The sequence below is a fragment of the Anarrhichthys ocellatus genome, unplaced genomic scaffold, assembly GCF_004355925.1.
Source record: "Anarrhichthys ocellatus isolate YVR2014 unplaced genomic scaffold, GSC_Weel_1.0 scaffold36, whole genome shotgun sequence".
Taxonomy (NCBI): Eukaryota; Metazoa; Chordata; class Actinopteri; order Perciformes; family Anarhichadidae; genus Anarrhichthys; species Anarrhichthys ocellatus.
Genome location: NW_022280066.1, coordinates 889,918 through 911,135, shown reverse-complemented (window position 1 = coordinate 911,135; position 21,218 = coordinate 889,918). Strand labels below are relative to the sequence as shown.

The window sequence follows — 21,218 nt, the reverse complement described above, 5'->3', positions numbered from 1 at the left end:
TACATACACACACACACACACACACACACACACACACGTATATGTATTTGTTGGGAACGAAAAGGAGCTTGTTTGAGTTATCAGCATATATAAAAACTAAATTATTGATCAATAGAAATATTAATGTGAGTAAAATTATTAACGATTATTATTATATATATATCTCTTTGTCCCAAGAGCACATGGCGAAGCCAAGCACATGGTCCCAACATATTTATTGTTTTTTTCTTACTGAGGAGTTCATAAGAATACATAAGAATAGAATAACATAACAAATGCAAATTGAAAAACTGAGGAACATTTATCAATGAACTCTAATTCGCACATGCAGGACAGTATGCGCGTCTGTGGGCATGGGCTTTACAGATCTAAAGGTAAGCAACGTGTCGGGCACTAAAGAAATACCCGCCACCAGCAGACACACATTTCACATTTCTTTCTGTCATTTTTGAACCCCCAAAGATGTGAAGAGGTGATTGTTACGTTATTGAGAACAGGGTAATTAAGTTCCAACGTCAATCAGAGTAGTGATACATTATTGAAATAACACAGCATGTATGTAGCGCTGAGCTCCACTGAGCTCCACTGACCTGGCTTTCATAGTGCAGGGCAGTTCATTAAAGAAGCAGGCTCTACCGCGGGCCGCTTGCTGGATTATTGACAATGGTCAGGTCCTCTGTGTGTCGTTAGACACTGAGGGGATGCAGGTGGCCGGGTGCATTAAGAACTGCTCCCTGAATGCCTGGGGGTCTCCGTGATGCGATCACCTCTAGGCTCAGGAAAAAAAACCTTCAAGGTTTGATCATTGATGAAAACAGAGAGAGAGAAAAAAAAAGAACGAAGCCATGGCTAATCCATACCACCTCATTAGCAGTGACTTATCAAGTGGTGTTTCTGAGTAAGGCAGGTTGAAAGGAAAGAGGACTGCTTGGAGCCCTGGGGTCCAACTTCAGACAGAGAACTTGTCGTTCCTCTCAGTCCGGCTGATCCAGGTGCGTTGTGTGTCCCGTCCTGACCGGTCTATACTGCTGATTGATTATGGTGACCTGAAGTAGGAGGAGAGTATGAATCCAGCAAAAAGGTCAAACCTCCAATGATACGAAGCTGCAGTGTTTTTTAATGAGCGAATGTTGCGTGCAGACATCAACATTTTAACCCTCCCCCCCCCCTCCCCATGAGGTCAGTAAAGCGTCTGGTTTACCTGGCCCTGAACCTTCGACACCCTCGGAGACGTTCTTTTGTTACCATGCTAATCAGAGCATCACCTCTCTCGGCGTGTAGCTTCCACTGCGGAAACCGCATTTTCCCTGAGGTACACTCCTAAGAAGAGGCGGTTCAGTGTATAGTGCGTGCCTCTTATTAATCCTTAACCTGCAAAAAATGCGCTTTTTCCCTTTCCTGACATCAAACTGCTCCAGTGGGCTGTACGTTGGAGTCCAATAGTTCCTCCTCATATCCTTATAATGACTAACAGACGCATGCCCACGGGAAATGAGTAAGTGGGCTCATTACACGTTTATCTTAAACCGTTTTACATCTGTAGGTACATACTTCGGTGACATTATTCAAAGCAAAGTTGCGTCCCCGTGTGTAAGCGGCACTTTTAATAGCACATCCTGGTTTCAAGAGTAGACGATTTGGAACTGTTGAGTCAGAGGCGATCACACCAAAAAGAAAGAGATAAAGAGGCCAGGTGACAAACAGCCACAAACATTCAGACCCCCTTTACACCTAGCGTTGAAATGCTCAGATTGTATCTCATAATGATTTGTCCTCATTACATTTACACCTTAACGTGTCTCCAGTGTTGCCGATCGCTGGTTTGGAACATGTCTGGCTGATTCCTCTCAAGTTATGTCTCGGAGACGAGCCAAGCCAAAGCCCTCACCGACGTTTAACCCCTTTCTCCTACGAAATTACGTTCCCATAAAACTAAACTGCACTTCGTGTTTTCTAGAGAAACATATTTTCTCCCGCATTACTTAACTGCATGATCTCTTGCAACAGCCACGAGAACGACCACAAGATGTCCTCTCGCACTGTCCAATCCGAAGCTAGCTATCTCTCACAAATCCCTGTTATAGGTATTTGACAACTGACTGTGGGCTTTATGGGCTCTAAGTATAAAACATGTTCACTGACATCCTGTAAATTCCACTAACTGCAAATTACTTTTTAACATTAGCTCATTATTTCCACAGTTTAACACTAACATGTTACCCCAGTCCATTGCAGTATAATACATCAAAAATCACTATCAACAACTACACGTGTTCATTGTTCAGCTGCTTTCTGGGAAGCTTCTGAAACGCACTGCGGCTCGTCTGGTAGGATCACAATCCATGTATACATTTGTTCTGTATTCTAACAAACAGCTAGGCTTTTTTTCTGATCATACAATTATTCTTGAGGACCTACGCTGCCTCTGGAAGCCTACAAAGTTGTGTTTAAAAAGGAGTTGGAGCTTGAATTGCTCATTTAAGTCCCCATTAAATCTCAAGCAGAGTGTGTATATGTAGTTTCACCGCTTTCGTTTACAAGTGCTTCAGCAGATCTTGCATCTCCATATGGACCAGATTGCCAAGACTTCGCGTTAGGAGTCGGGGCGCATTTCAAGCGTGTTTCATTGTATAGAGCATTGCACAAAAACACTGAAAAACTTGCCCTGCATGAGTCTTCTGAAACGTACATTAGAAGGGGGCATGTTATGGACGAAAGGTCGTGGGTCAAAAGTTTCACTAACTAAGTTCTGAATAACAATCGAAAGTTCCCTACATTGGGTCAGTCAGAGGTCTGGCCAGGTCGCCTGGGTGAGCCAACTCTTGTTTTTTACTTGCAAGACAACTGTGCAGTTGCTAATGCCTTGCTGTTCTTTTTTTATTTCCAGACAAACACAGGTCTGACAGGCCAAGTGTGTTGCCATGACGGTAGCCATTCTATCCTGTCTTTTTTTTTTGCCATGCTTAACAGTCCGGGTTTGCAGATCCCAGAGCACAGTGTTGCTTCAAATGCCAGGGCTATTATGTTCCAGGTCCAAAACAGATAAGTAGAACAAATTGCCTCTCATCCAAGGTAATGGTTCATAATTATTTGCTCAGATAAGAAGTGTTCTGGGTGCAGGCATTGGGTGGCTCTCCTGCCTGCTTGGCAATTGGACCATTGATCTGTCCAGATGTAATCTCACCGGGTAGAGGTGAAAGCAACTACGTAGTCATAAGTTTTCTTCTGGCTCATTTTAAGATCAAACTTTGAGAAACTTTGTGTGGCGCTCCCAATAATAAGGATCACCTGCAGTGTTCTTTACCAATGTATATTGTCTGGACTATTAACCCGGGCCTTTATGATAGGGCTCAGGAAGGCATTCCCATAGGGCCCCACTGACGCTCTGCAAAAGGCACTTTAAAAGCTTGTGGGCAGCTATGCTCAAGTGCCCACCAGCTGCAGCCTTCGCTTGACTCCATGTTGCCGTTTGCTCTGTCCTCCCAAAGGGCAGAGCATGTAGTGACTGAGCCAAAGCAGCGGTGCCACTTCACGGTCAGCGAAAAAGTAACTGGTGGAGAACGATCTGCAGGTCGTTGTGCCGGCCAAGTTCAAGTTCGCCAAAAACCAAATCCGAATGTAGCCGGCTGCACACACCCCTTTGCTCTGTGTGGGTGTTTTTTTGTATGCTATTGTGTAGAGTTCTGGTAAACCAGTGAAAGATCTATCTAGCTTCACCAACTTTAGTATGCCATACATAATGCATTTTATACATAATACATATAAAAATACAGCAAGATGCACCATTTGTGGCGATGAAATGCAACACAGCAGCAACATTTAAAACACCACCATAAAAGTTATAAGGAGCCTTATTATTTGATCAAACTATATATATATTTGACTTTACATAAACATATTGAATTGTACTGCATTTGATTTTGTAATTAATTTGTTATGAATGGCCGTTATGTGATTTTCCTTTGAGTGTTTTTCTTAAAGAAATTACCATTATTTTGAACAATCCCACACCCATTTAAGAAATGACTATCGTTATTGTTCAAATTGTAACACAAATAACATGTATTGTATCAAATTGAAAAAGTCTGGTTCCTCCCGTCCCTAATTAGCTTCCATAAGCTTAAGCTCCCCCTATATTTTGCCTTTTTTTCCATCCTATAATGCTCAGCCCGGCTAAGTAAACCACAAATGACTCCGTAAGTTGGCAGATGACAGACAGCCCCGGGGCCACCCCGTTACAAAACAAACAAATCAATGGCTCCAGCAAAACAGCGTTCTACTAGAGATCTCCTCCGTGCCAGCCAGCTCCACGCTCCAAACTCACGCCTCTCCGTTCCGTGTGAGAGCGACGTGAATGAGTAATCACCGTCTGGGGGGGGGCAGACGTGGAATGGAGATGACCCGCTCCATGCAGAGAGGACACAGGAGAAGCTCAACACATTTACATCGTTTTCTGGCCTTGTTTCTTCTCTCCCACCGCATCTCTGTTCAAAACCTCTCTAGACTGTGCTCTCGTTTTCGATCAGCTCGATTAGTGTTTAAAGTAAGGGTTTGATTGAGTGGACGTGTATTCCTTGAGCTCTACCTCCAACTTGCTGCTGTGTGTCACCACCTGTTAGCCAGCCACTACAGAAAAAAACCCTTCACGACAGACAGAGCTAATGCGTCGAACCCGTTCCACAATTACCGCCATGATTTTGTTGATCTGAATGTTAAGCGTCCTCTTTTTACGTCAGTTGCCTTGCTGAGGGCAACCGTTGCCTCATGCTGTTCTTAATACTTGCTTTACCCGCAGCGGCAATGTGGCTAACCTCCCACGCATATCAGCCTGAGTGGAGGAGTAGGGTGCACCGTGTGCTGCTGTCACATGTCTAGTGATGGCCAGGCAAATCATGATAATGACCGGCAACAATTGCATCAATTTGTCATCTCCGCCAAAGTGTAATGGGATCTTCGGTACCATACATGTTGCAAACTGTCACAGTGTGAATGGAAGTTCAAGCAGTGGTATATAGCCTCATGTTATTCTTTATACTATAAATGGCCTTTACGTATCCTCTAGTGGGCATCACTACATACCAGTAGTATTCAGACCTTTTACTCAGATAAAAGTAACAAAAATACTCTGTTAGAAATAAAAATCTTGCAGCCAAAATTACAAAAGTACAGGATAGTTTCAATTACTTTATATACTGCTTAACCTATAATAATACATCATTTATTAGTTGCTTTATATTTTGTATTAAAGTGGTACATTTTTCTTTACGTTGATTTATCATTATGAAGTAAATGTTCCATATTTCACAATGTACTGGCTGTAGCATTATGACACCATTGCCGTTTAGATTGGTTCTGTCTTCCACCGGGTCGGGATCTCAGCGGTAAATGAAGGTTCCATTTACAGCACAAATGAAGAAGACGTTTGAGTTGTGCCTTCACTTTATGAAGGTGGTGAAATGATAACACGGAGGCTCGGCAGTCTGAATCAAGCCCCCCAGGAGGAGCGCCAGGCTTTGAGGCAAATTTTACATCACCGCCAAATGGTGGAGTAACAACTTCTGAGTCCATCACACGATGCCATTGGGCCCATGAAAAGAATTACATTGGGAAAAAGGTGTGCAATTCAAACTTTTTTCGCCACTGAGCAACTTTCATATGAATTAACGGGACACCGTCTCCAATGCAAAATGGCACTTAAGTATAGTACGTGAGTACATTTGCTACTGCTATATACAGCACAGAGGCATCAATAGAAAGCACTGATGACGGTAGCAGGACTTGTTACCATCTGCGATTAGTCAGCTCGGGTCTGCACAACTTTCACGGTAACTACCAGCATCTCCGGATAAAAGCAACACTGTCCTAACGGCATGAGCTTCAAAGTTGAACAGCGGAAGAGTTGGATACGGTAGAAAACAGCTCAAGCGATTTCACTCATCACAGCCATTAAGTATTCATCTCTTATTTCCATCCCTTTTAAATCACAAGCGCCGGTGAAATGTGTGGAGACAGCAGCTCGCCCAGCTCAATTATTCAAAACACGCCAACTGTATTGTGGCTAACTGAGGGCTCAAACATGATTATGCACATATATTTCCTTTGTACTCCGCGTTGCCAACCTTCAATCACGATCAGCATAATTGTCTTTTCTTTTTTGTCTTTTGCACATATACATGCGTGACTTTAACTATGGCTGTTACGGGGTCAGGGAGAAGGCTGCAAAGGCCTGATGTCCCCTTTGATTACATTGCTTTACAGATAATCGCTTCAATGTGTGCATATCATATACATTTCTGAATAAATCGCTCTGGTCTTGGGGATTTAGCATCCATTAGATTTACTCAATAATAATCATTTTAGGTGGGCAGAGAAACCAATTTTGTTAATTTTGTATAGTCATGGTCTTTTAACTAAGTAGTAATCCGGGTATGTTGTATATGCCCTCATTACATTCAAGAGTCAATAGAGCCATATTTAAAGCAAGTATGGAAATCTAGCTTGATAGTAAAGATTATGTTTGAAGACAGGACTACAAAGGTGATGTGAGAACACAACCAAAGAAACCTGGCACGGATGAAGACATTTCATACTGAAAACTGTCTTCCCTCTCCGAGTCAAAATTTCACTTCAGTAGCACTTTATTTTAAAGTTCATTAATGGCATGGGAATAGTGGGGGAATAGTTTGAAAAGAAAGAGTTAGTAATGTGGAGGATTTCAGTATTAAAAACATTATTAGTATGATTAATAACACCCCAAGTGGTGAGTAGAAGTGTCACAATAATAAGAATGTCAAAATATGTTAAGTCACAATATATTTACTTATGGAGTGTATAATATGTTACAGTATGTTTATCATGGAAGTGTTAAGCCATAAAAGACAATCATTGAATGTATTAAACTGTGAAGAATAGCCAAGGGACAGACAGGGATTTCGAGACAGGCATTGCAGAGACCACCAGGACCAGAGGAGGAGTCCGGACGACTTCAACCAAACACTGAGATGATAATTGCGCGAAGCCAGGAGGGGCTATTGAATTTCGGCCAATCACAGAGGCTGATACTGGACATTTAAACTTTCGGACCGAGACTTTTAAATATAGGCTAGTGCCAGAGGGTTTGGGCTAGAGTTCGCGCCGTTACCACTCTGTGTAGTTGACCAGCTGGGCTGGCCTATTAGGTGGGCCTTGTGAGAACTCTGCCCTGGGGAAATATTGATATCGATAGAGTAATTCAGTTTACAACTGTTCTAGCTTCTCTTGTTTATTAAATACTTTTTGATTGTAAACCGGATCCAGTTAATTTTTGGTGCGACTTCGCTGCCGAAGGTTTGCAGCAGCGAAAGTCCAGCGGTCTGGGTCTCCCCTGAAAATATCTAGCCCCAACAGTAACTAAGTAATCCGATGTAATTATCAAAGTAATAACCAGGTGGTAGCTTGGTATTAACAATGGGTAAATCTGTGTAATATTGGACTGAAATTTACGTTAAGTAATAAGGTGCCAAAAACATATTTTAGGGGCCAGTGTGTAAGATTTAGTGGGATTTATTGGCTGAAATGGAGTACAATATTCATAAATATGTTTTCAGTCGTGTATAATCACCTGAAATTAAGAATCGTGTTTTGTGAGTTTAAAATGAGCCCCTTCATATCTAAAACAGGTCCGTCTCACGAAGTCCACCATGTTGCACCGCCATGTTTCTACAGTAGCCCAGGAAGGTCAAACTAAACACTGGCTCTAGAGAGCTTACCTGGAGGTCATTGCAGTTCTCCAACATGCTTGTGTCGAGATATTTGTGGTAGTGTCTGTGTAATAACCGTGAATCATGGCTGCAAAATGCTAAAGTGTAACACGGCATAGATCTTAGTGTTTCTTATTAGTTTGGACTTTTTTTATACTTCCAGCACCTTGGCAAAGATTAAGGCGGGTGGAGCGATGGCCATCCTGCTCAAGATATAACCTGGTTATTACTCTGGTAATTACATGGCATTAATTAATTATGAATTATTTCTTTATTATCAAACAAATACCCATTTTATTATGTTATTACCAATGTAAGATGCTACCAAGCTATGTGACATAGGTGGAAAACAAAGTCATATTTCTTAATTGATCATAATGACTTAGAGAAATCAAGGGAGCCTGTGATATATGAACCAACACACATATGCATACACACATACCCTGCCCTCATTTATAAGTTAAAGGACAGGACAGACGTCAATCATTTCTCCACTATATTCACAGCAGCTCCCTTCTCTTACCAGTCAATACAGTATATTTCACTTTTTTCCAATTTCCTCAAGCACTCCACCCATCTGGTCTCAGACTTGTGGCTCATGATAGGGGAAAAAAACATTTAAGGAAATAAATAGACCCCTCTGTCTCCCTCCATTTCACCATCACCTCAGGAGATAAGACGACAGACACGGTTTTCTCATCTTCCAAGGTATGAAAATGAAGGATGCAGGGGCATATGGAAGATTCGAAGGCAGGGCCCTACAAGATGTCTCAGACTACTGGCTCAGTAAACTATATTCAGCCTTTTGCCTGAGAAAACTTTAGGAAAAGTTAAAAGTTGTAAATAGCCGAATACCTATTCGGCTATTTACACCAGGCCAAGTTTAATATGCTACTTAATTTAGCAATAGTTAGATAGCGGAAGGGCTTTTTGAGAGAAGTCACAAGACTATGAAGAGCGACAAAGTATGTGTAGGGAGTAGGTTGTGGGGAATGTATGAGTCACACTTGAATTTTGCATTTTAAAATTGGAAGTTGGGTTAGAGTTGCCAAAGTAGTAACCCATAATGCAACAGAGACAAAAAAGCTTGCTACGAGAAAACAGTGACATTGACATGAAAAAAAGGTTGCCCAGAAAGTAACAGACGATGCGTTCTTTACCAAGTTTAACGTGACTAAGAAATGAATAAGAAAGTATGAGAAGATTGAGAAAGTTTGTTGAAAAATAAAATTCCCCTGCAACGGGGGGAGCGTGATACCTTCGTTCTTACCTTCCTCCCACCCCTGGGGGCTTCCTGCCTTCTTCTGGCTTTTCTCGTTCCTTTCCTCCCGCAGGTCCCCGGCAGCCACTATGCTCCATGTGAACTCTGGGATACCCTCCAGGTGCTGGTCACATGTTCTGCTACTGCCAGGGCATCGGTGATCTGGAAGAAACAAGAGGCATTTACATATGGAGATGCCTGAAATGAAACGATTCAAGTCTTCAGCAATAGTTAAAAAAAAAAGGAAAATAAATGTATAAAAGTATCAGCAAAAAGACACGTTTTCAATGTCCAAAAGTGAATCTTGAAGCCCACCTTGTAAAATCTCATTAATCACAAACTCATTGTGAAAAAAAACAAAACTGATGGCAGCAGCAAGCGCTTCAATAATAGCAGGCAAAGATGAATGGAAATATGAAATGCAGCACAAGCATTTCAAAAATACATAAACAGCCCGGGGGGGGGGGGGGGAAGAGGTGTTCAGTTGAATAAACAAAACGTTGCCGCAGCAGGATTGGTCTTTGATTGAAAATCCGCAGCTTCAACAAACGAGGCCCTTGCTTCTTTAACTACAGTCGAAACAGGCTTTTCAAACTGTTGCAGAATCTTCTAAATATTCCGCTTCGTTCCACGATTTGACGAAAACTTTAAAAAGATCAGAAGGAAGAAGTAATAACGGGCTCAGGGAGGAAGAACCCTGTCAGTTGGACAGTTTTTTTATTTTCAGATTTAATGGCCTCGTCCTTTTGGTTGCACAACATCCCCTTTGTGCCAGCACACGAGGCACAACAGTAACGACTTTAATGGTGGTGGTGGGTATTTAAATATTGCTGCTGTCAAAACTTGGGCTGGCTGTGGTAGAAGTTAAGGTATTTTATTACCGCGCTAATACCCTCCCTAAAAAATGTGTCCAGGGAGAAAATTAAGGGTCAGCTTTCCTCCCACAAATCCTCTCTCTCTCCGTGGACGGCCCTCACGTAGACTCGTCCCTGTGGCTCGGTAAATCGCTGTTTGATGGGGCTTGGTCAAATGACTTCTTGTGCTATAGGCTCTGGAGGAGAGGGACTAGAGTGTCGCGTGATCTACCACTATTTTGCTTTTCTCCAATGAAGTGGCCCTATACGGGCTGGGCTTCAAACAGGGTGGAGGACTTGATTACACGTGTACTGTGACTAATATATCAACAAAGATCACATTAAAGCTGTGAACATACAAACATGTTTGTGTGATAATGCTATGCTGCATTAGGCCGATATTTAGTGAAAAGCTCACACCAATTAAAATATCGTTTTTTTTGCACAATGTATTTTTCGCATGTCAATGCAAAGTGTGGTTTAATTCAGCAAATCTGTGCACCAGAAAGGTGACAGTGAGACGAATGCATCGTTTCGCACAGCAGCTTCACTACGACTAATCATGTTACAGCTCATAAAAGAAAATATGTGAACCCCCCCCACACACACACCGTTTTTTTAATTTCTCGGGTTTTGTAGAGCTGCGTTAACTTACCACATATTTAACATAGTATAGACGTAATACCAATTCGACATGGCAGTATGGTTGAGGATGCTTGATGTGGCAGCATAGGATACATGTAAACATAATAAATAACAGCAGAAGCCAAAGAGTTTTGATTACCGTGGAAAAAGTATAGATTCTGCTCCAAATAAAAGAATGTGGTTCTATGGAAGTATATTCTAGCTCTGGGGCGCTACGGGGAGCTCTCCATGAAAGCCTCATTGGAGATATTTATAGGGGGAGCTCAAAAATACTTTTAATTTTAGTGCCACAGTTTTTTTTGCATTTTTAGGTTTCCACTGTGTATTTTCATCGTGTATGGAGGGGGGTGAAAAAGAAAATGGTAACAGGAAATACTTAGCTTTTTTTTGTTGTTCCAGGGTAAACATTCCCAGTATGAAATCATGGTATATTTTTCATGTATGCGCGTAGAGTACCTTCTCACCCCCCAAAGAAACAGTGTAATTCAGCAACCCTGTCTCCAAAATATTAGTTTCCCAAACAACTAAACCGCATTCTCAATTATGTTTAGAGGGAAATGTATTTTCTCCCAGTTTTAAACACATGGTGCACGATGTGAATTGAAACAAAACTACTCGTTAGGTTTGTTACGTAACTTAAGGTACGTACGTATTTAAGTGTGTTGCTTTGTTGCATGGCAATGTCATTTTTTTAGAGACCAGGCTGAATACTGCCTGCACCCCACCAGGTTCCTGATGGCTACTTCTACCCACTGTTCTAGGTTAAAGATACAGTACATATACATGGTTTTTTGCCCGAACAACCAAAGTCTGCAGTTTTTATTTTGTTATGTTGGAACCGTAATCGGATAACCAGACACGATATTCCCAACTTTTGTTCACTCCACCAGCCGACAATAAGACCAGCAGACCTATTTGAATCACTGAAAGAAATCAGAGATGTACTTGTACTGGTTTAGAAAATGTATAAAATAAGAATAAAATGAGCAATTCTGTCCATGCACAACTGGGAAAACCTACTTTCTCAGTGTTTGCTTGTGCCTGTCTCCAAGAAATCAGAATCAATTTCCCGTATTGATTTTAGAGTAAGAGCACTCACTTCCATCGGTTTGTAATAAGTTTCGTTCGAAGAAATGTGTGCAGCCCTGTATAACCCTGACACCACACTTCTTACTGTAAAGCCTTATCTATCTGGGTGTTAACAGTGCGGCTGTTCTTCAGATAAAAGACTTTCCAATAGACCACAGAGAAGATGTACCAGTGTCACAGAGGGCTTCTGCGGTTCAACCCATGTTTGAGTTTAAGCATACATTAATAAACTAGTGTTACAATAGTGCTTGTCATTTCTGTACAGGTCTGCAGAAAATATGTCTTTTTGCTTTTATTATATTACAGCCAAATATAGATAAGAAAAGGGGGAGGGAGGGAGAGAGAGAGAGAGAGAGAGAGAGAGAGAGAGAGAGAGAGAGAGAGATGCAGCAAAGGGGCAGTATCCAACAATTCTTTGTTTAGTTCTGCGCAGCATTATGAACCAAGTTTGATATTTTGATGTGATGTGCCTTCGAACTTCAAATCATGGTATGGAAGCTTTGGCTGTAACTTCACTGGCTAGTAGGGAAAAAAACAACAAACTGCCAATGGCATGAAACTATATCTCTACCAGAAAGCGACCTTTACAGAAACTCAAGTCAATAATGTCCTATTCTGTAACAAATCTTTCACCAGCAAATGCACACAAAAGGTTATATGGTCCTATACTGTCTGCCGGGCTCGTAAGTCATACATACATCTGTCTGTGGGGTGTATAGTGTGGTGCTGAACTTGTAGTTTAACTTAATTTCTGCATGATTTTTATATTGCTAATTCACTACATACACATGTAGTACTTTGCGGAAAAAGTCAAGTTTCTGTCCAATATTCTATTCCACTATACAGCATTTTCAACATCCCATTAGCACGATCAAATAGCCCTCACCATTAACAGAGGTCTCCCTAATCTCCTTAAACATTATCATCTACAGTACTTAACATATACTATGAGACTTTGAACACAGTTTGGACAAGTTATCAGTGAATTGAGACGTAGGACCGGATCCTTAAAAAAAAGGAGCTTTACATAATGAGGTGGCATCAGGGTTGCGTAATGCTTCTCTTTAAATTACATGGCTGTCCACTTGAGGAGGCAGCTGCCTTCAGAGGAATCATTGTGGCAGTCGTTCCCAGCCACTTAGTGCCAGTAAGGGTAATGGTTTCCATGCCTAAAACTTGTCATTTGGCAAAAAACATTGATTCCTGCAGCTCATTGCCACCGGGGACCTAAAGGGCTGATGAGATGTGGAGAAATTGAGAGGTTCAAGGTTGCGGTGAAAGCTCATTTCCTTCACTTCAATAAATGTCTGTGTAGCATGGGTGGAATAATGCAGTGTGTTCATTAGAACCTGAGCAAAGGCTTGAAAGTTGCTCTGAACAGTACATAAGGGGGGAGGTGTGTGTGTGTGTGTGGGAGGGGGGGTTATCCGTGCAATTAAATCACATGTCAATATATACGTTTTTATTAGCTATACTTTTGTTCTCGGAACAAGAATTTTTCTCAACTTTCGCACCAGGAATAATCAACCAATCACATTGAGGGGAACGGACAAATTCAAAATCTACACTGAGGCTCTGCAGTCCCAACCAAGAATGCAAATTGTATTGATCCTTTTAAGCCTGGCAAAGGCAATGCGGAGCAGATCCACTCCTTCTGTCCTCACCTTGACAATAAAAGCCCTAGACATATACACTGCATAACCGTTTACAAGAAGAGAACTCAAATTTACTCCGATCATTTTTGCTAAAAGGAAACCAGACACTATAGCTTACAGTAGCTCAGGCTATACAACAATATACCTGAGGACAGACTGACAGATGCTGCTCTTGGTCAATACAACCGGCCGGCCAGGACTGTAAGACCCATCCAGCTCTCCATCCGCCCACCTTAAGAGATATCTAGCATTTTATACTACGTCACCTGTTGAGAGCGCAAGCAAGTATTTCGCCATTTTCATGCCACGTATTAATCACGAGGTGAAATGGCCTTAACTTCTGATATTCAAACATATGGATCATAGAGGCTTTCAATAATGGTTGTCTTGTCTTGCTGTTTCGTAATCTGGAACAAGAATAGAATATTTACATAAACTGGTTACATACACACATTTGCATCCTTGCCACACTCACGGAGACTAACATGGACATAAGTTTCAGAGCTGTCTCTTCACATTTATCCACCCACGGATATCATGCCAAAATTCACGCATGCAGAATCGCACTTGGCACACCGACGAAGAAAGCTCTTCTGTTTGCTGCCAAATGGTGATGAGAGATATGATTCAACTGCGGCAAAGCAAGATCTGGGCCTGTCATCTAGTTTCGCCCACGTTATGCATGTGCAAACTGACTAAGAACTGATGACTTGCTAAATGACCAGGCACGGAGACTGTTTTTATTACCCATTCGTTCACAATCTCGTCTTTGATTTCTTTCAAAACCATGCTGCCCTCTGAATATGTAATCATATCCTCACTGAGCATGGGTTCCTTTACCTTTTGATTACATCATTGCATGTTTTAATCAAAGCAAATCGAGGAGCTACTAAAGAGGAATGGCTGTAGGCTTACCTTAAAAAGAAAAAAATATATAAATTTCCCACAGACGGTTCGAGTTAATTAGGAGCGAGTCCTGACAAACATTCTCTCACTGTCCGAAAGTTTGTTTTAATATTTGATTTGTCCTCAAGCACACAGTAATTGCTGTTTGAAATAGAACCAGGTGTTCAATGTGAAAGTGTAATATATCAGAGAGAAGAATTTATGTGTGCCTGTTTTAGAAAAACCTACCTGCGGCATTAAGAAACTTTTATTAAATGTTGATGTACTTTAGCTGTTGTATGTATAATAGGGCTGTAATATGACATGTTGTATATTTGGGTAAAAGTAAATGAATTACCTGTTCTGCATTTTAACTTTTTGAATAATTTGAAGAACAATGTCCAAATGATTCCAAAGCCCTGATAGCCTATTTGAATTCAATTTACTTTATTTCAAACTCTTTTTTAATGTTCGAAATGAGGATATTAAGATTTTTAATCATCCATCTGTATATTTTAGGAGATTTAACGTCAGTCAAAAGTATAATGTAATGTTTGTACTGGTTATATAAATGGCTGTAAAGGTCCATTTACACATTCCAAAAGACAAATGTAGCACAATTTGCTGCATTCACGCGGATCTGGACGGCACAAAAAACTGACGGAATGGCATGACGGCAAAACGAAACATGCATGAAGATATGGCGATGGAATAAAATATATACTGAATACAATTATTAAGTGTCTTAATTATTTGGGTAATGCATGTAGATATAAAATGCAACTTTCTCTTTATATGTAGTTTTATAAACTTAGTTCAGGAACAGGGCCACGCCAGAACACAGCTCATTTCCTCTGCACAGAGTATTTAAGCACAACGAACCCGTTCACTTCCTCTTTGACTCCGTTTTCACATCCCTCCCCCCAACCCCGTTTTTGTCTTTCTATTTTCTCTCTCTCTCTCTCTCTCTCTCTCTTGCAGGATTACAGGAACAACAGGAGACTCTGCACCACCAGAGCTTCCGGAGAGACGGCCCCCACCCTACAGTCTCCATTCCCCCCGTTCCCGCCAGCCGCCGGACATCAACGGTTCCCCAATCGATCGCCTAACCTCCTTTCTACAAACCCTCCTCGTTTCTTTTTCCTTACACCCCTTGATTTCTTCATCCCTACCCTATATCCTTCTACCTCTACCCCTACCCTACATCCCTCTATCTCTACCCATACCCTTCATCCCTCTACCTCCATCCCTTCATCCCTCTAGCCTACATCCCTTCATCCCTCTACCCCTATCCCTACCCTACATCCCTCTACCTCTACCCATACCCTTCATCCCTCTACCTCCATCCCTACCCTTCATCTCTCTACCCCTGCCCTACATCCCTTCATCCCTCTACCTCTACCCTACATCCCTTCATCTCTCTACCCCTACCCTACATCCCTTCATCTCTCTACCCCTACCCTACATCCCTTTATCCCTCGACCCCTTCCGCTTCCTAAATCTAACAATCATTCCATTATGCAATAAACCTCTCGAAACTCATACTGATATTGGCATGGTCCTTGTTAGTGAAGTTCCTTTTACAAACTTAAAGTCTTTTCTTGTGTGAATGAGCTACGTAACATCCGATCCAATCCAACAATTGTCTCCTCCTCTTTCCTGAGGCCGGGTCACTGGGGCAGCAGGCTCAGCAGGGCTCTCCAGACGTCCCTCTTCCCTAGGATCATTTTTCAACACGGATCATGATGCGGTCTAACCATTACTGTTGCACGTAATCTCTGATGCACCGCAACTAATTTTACCATTCTGCTTTTGATTCTAATTCCGAGTGAATGCAGCATTTCAAATTAGCATACAAAACATCAAAATAGTAGTTCAACATATTGGGAGATACGCCTGTTTGCTGTTGTTCTGAGAGCAAGATGAAAAGACTGATCCCAACTCATGTCTGAGCATTAAGTACTTTGCTTTCGAAAAATGCTGAAATGATCATATCATAGTTTTTTTTGTTGTTGGCATTTTCCCATCCCATATAGATATGGACCCCTCCATTTAATAATGTGCCATCCCCCCCCCCCCCCCCACAGGTCAGTGACTATAGATAAGACAGGCTGAAGAGTTCATATACAGGTATTTGTTACACAATAATTATTTTCAGAAAAGCCATAATAATGACTTTATGAATTGATTTGATTATTTCAAGATGTCATTACAGAAAATAACTGGCTGTTTTAACTCAACATTATGTCATCTAATATTTGGGCCATGTGCAGTCACACACAGATACTGTATGATTTAAAAAGGTTGACTTCGAATTTTGCCAATCCACACACCGTTCATTTTATGTAATTTCATCTGTATGCAATTCCATCAGTCCCGTATCCCAATACATCATTCATGCTTCCAGAGCACATTATTGATAATGATCACATTATCCTTGTTACTCAAACCCTGTTTTTTTCTTTCTTTCTGCAGGCCAGGTCTATGGGCCCTCAGCACACTAGGCGTTGATGATAATTAAAGACAATCTATGAATTCTAATCCCCGAGAGATGTCTGTCATTGGTTGCAGTGATGCTCAAGATCCTATCTTGATCCTAGCTTGAGGCCGTAAAGCCTCATGGGGGTTTGCAGATGCAAATCTACAAAGGACGTTTAAAGACTTCAAATGTGTGAAGCTCAATTATTGCTTCCTGCATGTCGTTTCTTACTAAGAGAGAGGATGATGAAGTTAATTTAAAGCCGGAACCGACGTAATGGGAACTGCATGGCCAACAAACAAAGAGACTGATGATAATAAAGGCTTGTAACTCATTTCTCTACAGCCGCCTACATGAGAGATCAAGCTCAATATTTATATATTCTTTGTAAGGGCTGTGACCAATGCCATGTATACTTTGATAGATTATTCACATGTGCTTGTAATTTTGTTAGCTTCACTTGCAAATGCAGTTGAGGTCATTAGCAAAGCAGCCTGTCCTTTGTGAATGGTGCTGGTTTTATACTTAAATTGGTTATCCAACAAAACAAATCCATGCAAACATGGCCTGTAAAAGGTGTTGCCCATACAATGAATGTGCTTAGGTGCTTTAAAGGGAATTAAAGGGATGATTCTTTTTGCTGAAAGGCATCCTGGCATGAAATGGGTAATAGGAAATCAGCGAACCAATTTAAAATTTCTGCTCGAGGAAACATAAAACAGGGCAAACTGAAATTCCTGGAACTATACCAAATAGTTTGCAGACTCATTCAAAACATTGACGTTAAAGTTATTATTATTAACAATTTACAGCGACACTGCGTACAAGACCAACTTCTCTTTGCCTACCAACTCTCTCTCTCTCACACACACACACACACACACACACACACACACACACACACACACACGGTGCTTAGTCATCTGTGTAATTGTCTGAGTCCTCAGTGTAAAGGTCAACATTTATTGAAAAAAGATAGATGTAATCATTTCCAAAATTCACATGTTTTTGTTCCACAAAGGATTCCACTTTAAACCATAATTGTTGGCATATAGCCTTTCAAAAAGAACATATTCATCACAGTCAAAAACAGAAAGGGAGGCGAGCATCTGTAGCTTAACAAGGCAGGCTAGCAGCAATCTAACAGCCCCAAAAGAAATTTGAAGCATCATTCGAAAATACTCAATGGAAGACTCGAATGTAAAAAATGAAGATGTACTGTAGTGGCAACCCCCGTGACCTGAAACATGAAGCCAATCTGGAAGTGCCTTGAACTTGCATTCTTTCTAATGGCCAGCAGAGGGCGACTCATGTGGTTGCAAAAAGAAGACAGATTTTATATAAGTCTATGAGAAAATGACCCTCTTCTTACTTGATTTTAGTTCAGTAAACATTGTGAACATGAGTTTATGGTCTCAATTGCTCGATTCAAGTCTTCAATACAGCATGATGTTCATTTATCAAGGCTTTGTCAGGTCTGGAAGTTGTCCATGTTTTTGTCTTAATCATGCACAGATTTAACCCTTTCACAGTTTTTATAATGTCTTTGTGTACAGCCCAAGAAATTGGCATAGTTTAGTTTATATGGGTACTGCTCCAAGTTAAAATCAGCAACACTAATTTGCAAAATGAATTGAACCCTTGGATGATGACAACATTTTACCAGCTGGAAGGCATAACTTGAACTCCACCCTAATGTTGTTCCCCTTTTATATACAAAATACGAGTGGTATTTCAACAGGTTTTTTTTCAACAGTCACCTTTTTGAGAACCGTGTGGAGGCAATCCCTCAATCTTAAGTGGTTGGTATTGAGCCTATCGCGTCTATAGGCTACGTACCTACACGACCCTGACGTCATTCATCAGACAGTGCGGAGATTGAGTGATGTGTCGAATTACGCAAACAAAAGGTTATTGAGATGCAACAGATGCCATCTCACATTTTGTACATAAATAATAGTCAATTCCCAGGAATGCACAACTATGGGATTACATGCTTTAAAAAAAATGAGAGGCTAAATTTGCACAGGAGTGCTTTTGACATCAAGTAAATTACATCCAACGATGTATGCCCCTTTGTGGATTGCTAATGAAAACTGCACTGACAAATTTCCCCATGAAGCCCTTAACTGAGATGATGAATATGTTTATTTCCTGATTAGGATGAGATTGTGTCTGGCTGAGTTTATTTATGTATCCATTCGACTTTTTATGGCTTAGGTATTCTAGGCAAATTCATTTCCTCTCAAGGGAGCTGGAGCTTTGACATACAGAGATGGATGAGTAGCTTTTAAGTGATTTTGTACAAACAGCGGGTATGACAGGTGCGGCAAAGAAATGATCTACAACACTTAAACACAGAGAACCCTGATTCTGTTGCACAAATTAATAAGGACATGCTTATTTCATGGCTTGTTTTTCTTTACCCAGTATGAGTTGATGTTAATCAGTTGGACCTTCCCTTTTAGCAGAAAAATTGAACTTGTTCTCGATTTCCCCTGGTTTTGAAATAAGAGATGGGTTTGATTGTAATTGAATGCGTTTATTGACAGCGAGCACCAAGAAGCGAGATGTCTGGAAGTACAGTATTAAGATAGAGTGATGCTCGACTGCCCGCGACGGTTTCTGATTCTAGATCAAAGGGGATCAAAGTCAAATGTCAGGCTTTCCCATCCCCTGTAAACTCCCTCCCTTCACCTTATCCTTAGCATCCACTCTTCAAAAACTACAAAGGCGGCACACGCTGGCAGGAGGTCAAGAGATATCCTTCACTACAGACTCTCTACGGCCTTGAAGATATTGAAGAAACTACTGACAACACCAAAACAATAAAATAAGCCTTTTGCCTCATGTATCAAATCAAATGAATAGTTTGATAGTTTCCCGTTGTTCCAGGCAACGGCAACTCTGCGCCATCGTAAGCAGCAGCAGTAAACTCTTGTCAGCAAATTCTGTTAATGTGGTCGCTGAATTTCCATCCAAAGTCCGAGACAAACTTCACTTTAACAACTGGGCATCTTAGAGTCCAGCCAAACTGAGCAGATGTTTCAAATCATTTCATCATCTTGTTTTCTTTCCATCATGTCATTCCTGATGCACTTAAAAGTAGCTGTCAGACACAATCGCCTGTTCACTCCTGAGTGGGGAATGTGTGAGACTGATGCTGCGATATTAATGAGACCTCAGTGTTTGAATAATGTCACACCTGCAAACAAATGCTCCTGCTTCATCAATGCTTGAGAAATTAGCTCGATTTTTTTGCTATCCTCCACAACATGAAATAGCTGTGCAAATGAAACAATGTGCTAACTCGAAGGGAAACGTGATCTCATCCCTACAAGTTCATTTTTGTTCCTTGGGCATACTTCCCAGCCTGTTGTGTGAGATCCTGACACTTGAGGTTTAGGCAACAAAACTACCTCGGGTTAGAAAAAACATCATGGTTTGCCTTCAAATATGTAACCCTTACAATGTAACGCAAGGTACAGACATATTGTGATGTGACTCAGTGGCGCAGTGTCACGTAAGGCAGCATTGTAGTTGAGACGAATGCCGGTCCCCTGGGTAAAAGTTCCGAGTTTGTTTGACCCTTCCTCTCGCCTTTAGCAGACTTTCTTAATACTACATCAGTTGCTCTGAGCATCTAATAATTGTGCAAATGAGTTTACATTAAAGATACCCGAAAGCCTGCATCCTATACAGACTCAAAGGGTGACTTGGTATCACGAATCCGGGGGCCTCTGCCTACGTGTTGCTATTTGACACCCTGGGAGTGGGACGAGGCTGAGAGAGGGTTGGGAGGGCTGCTTATGGGATGCCATATTTAAACACCTGCACCACCGCTCTATCTTTTATACCCCTGCCACCCTTGCAAATGGGTTTTATTCCACTGCTGTGTCTCATTACACAAGAACAGCACTACCAGCTGAGTGAGGCAGATGTTCTATTGTAGAGAACGACACCTCCTCAAGTGGCTAGCATCCATCGGAGTGCCTCTGTTACAGCTGGCAGACACAGCTGAACCGGGACGATCCATCTCGATGAGAACAGGTCTGGAGTGGGAAGGATGGTGTACGGAAGGGTTTTGCTCAGCATAATATTGCAACAGGCTACCCTGCTGTCATTCCCCAAGAGGAGATATACACTGTAGAAGTCAGAGGGCTCTGACTTTACTGACACACGGTGGCAATTTAAGTGCGCTTACCAGCAATGCAAATAAGGACGTCGGCTGGCCCACTAGCCCCTGCAGCTAAAGGCTGAAAATGGAAGCAGGGAGGCAGAAGGGTATGGGGGCAGCAGGTGGCGAGTGTCCAGTCGGTCTGTGTTGGCTTTTGTGCGAGGTAATAAATGCCAGTGGACAGCAGATGCTGTAGGGACAGCTGAGATCCATCACCGTAGCCTAAAGCAATGTTCACCGTGCCATGTTGTCAAGACCAAAGCTTTTATCTCAGCGTCCTCTAAAGCTGTCATACACACATACATACATACATACATACATACATACATACATACACACATATATATATACACACATACATATATACACACATATATATATACATATATACACATATATATACACATACATATATACACATATATATACACATA

The 21,218-nt window shown here is 41.4% G+C and overlaps 1 protein-coding gene across 1 annotated transcript in view; it reads right to left on the bottom strand.

Annotated features, from left to right (window-relative positions):
• alk (ALK receptor tyrosine kinase) overlaps window positions 1-21,218 on the bottom strand; it is a 383,896-nt gene that overhangs the window by 212,737 nt on the left and 149,941 nt on the right. Inside the window, exon 3 of the mRNA XM_031866715.1 lies at window positions 8,998-9,162. Within this exon, the coding sequence (XP_031722575.1) occupies window positions 8,998-9,162 (165 nt within the window). The remainder of the gene's footprint in view (window positions 1-8,997; window positions 9,163-21,218) is intronic.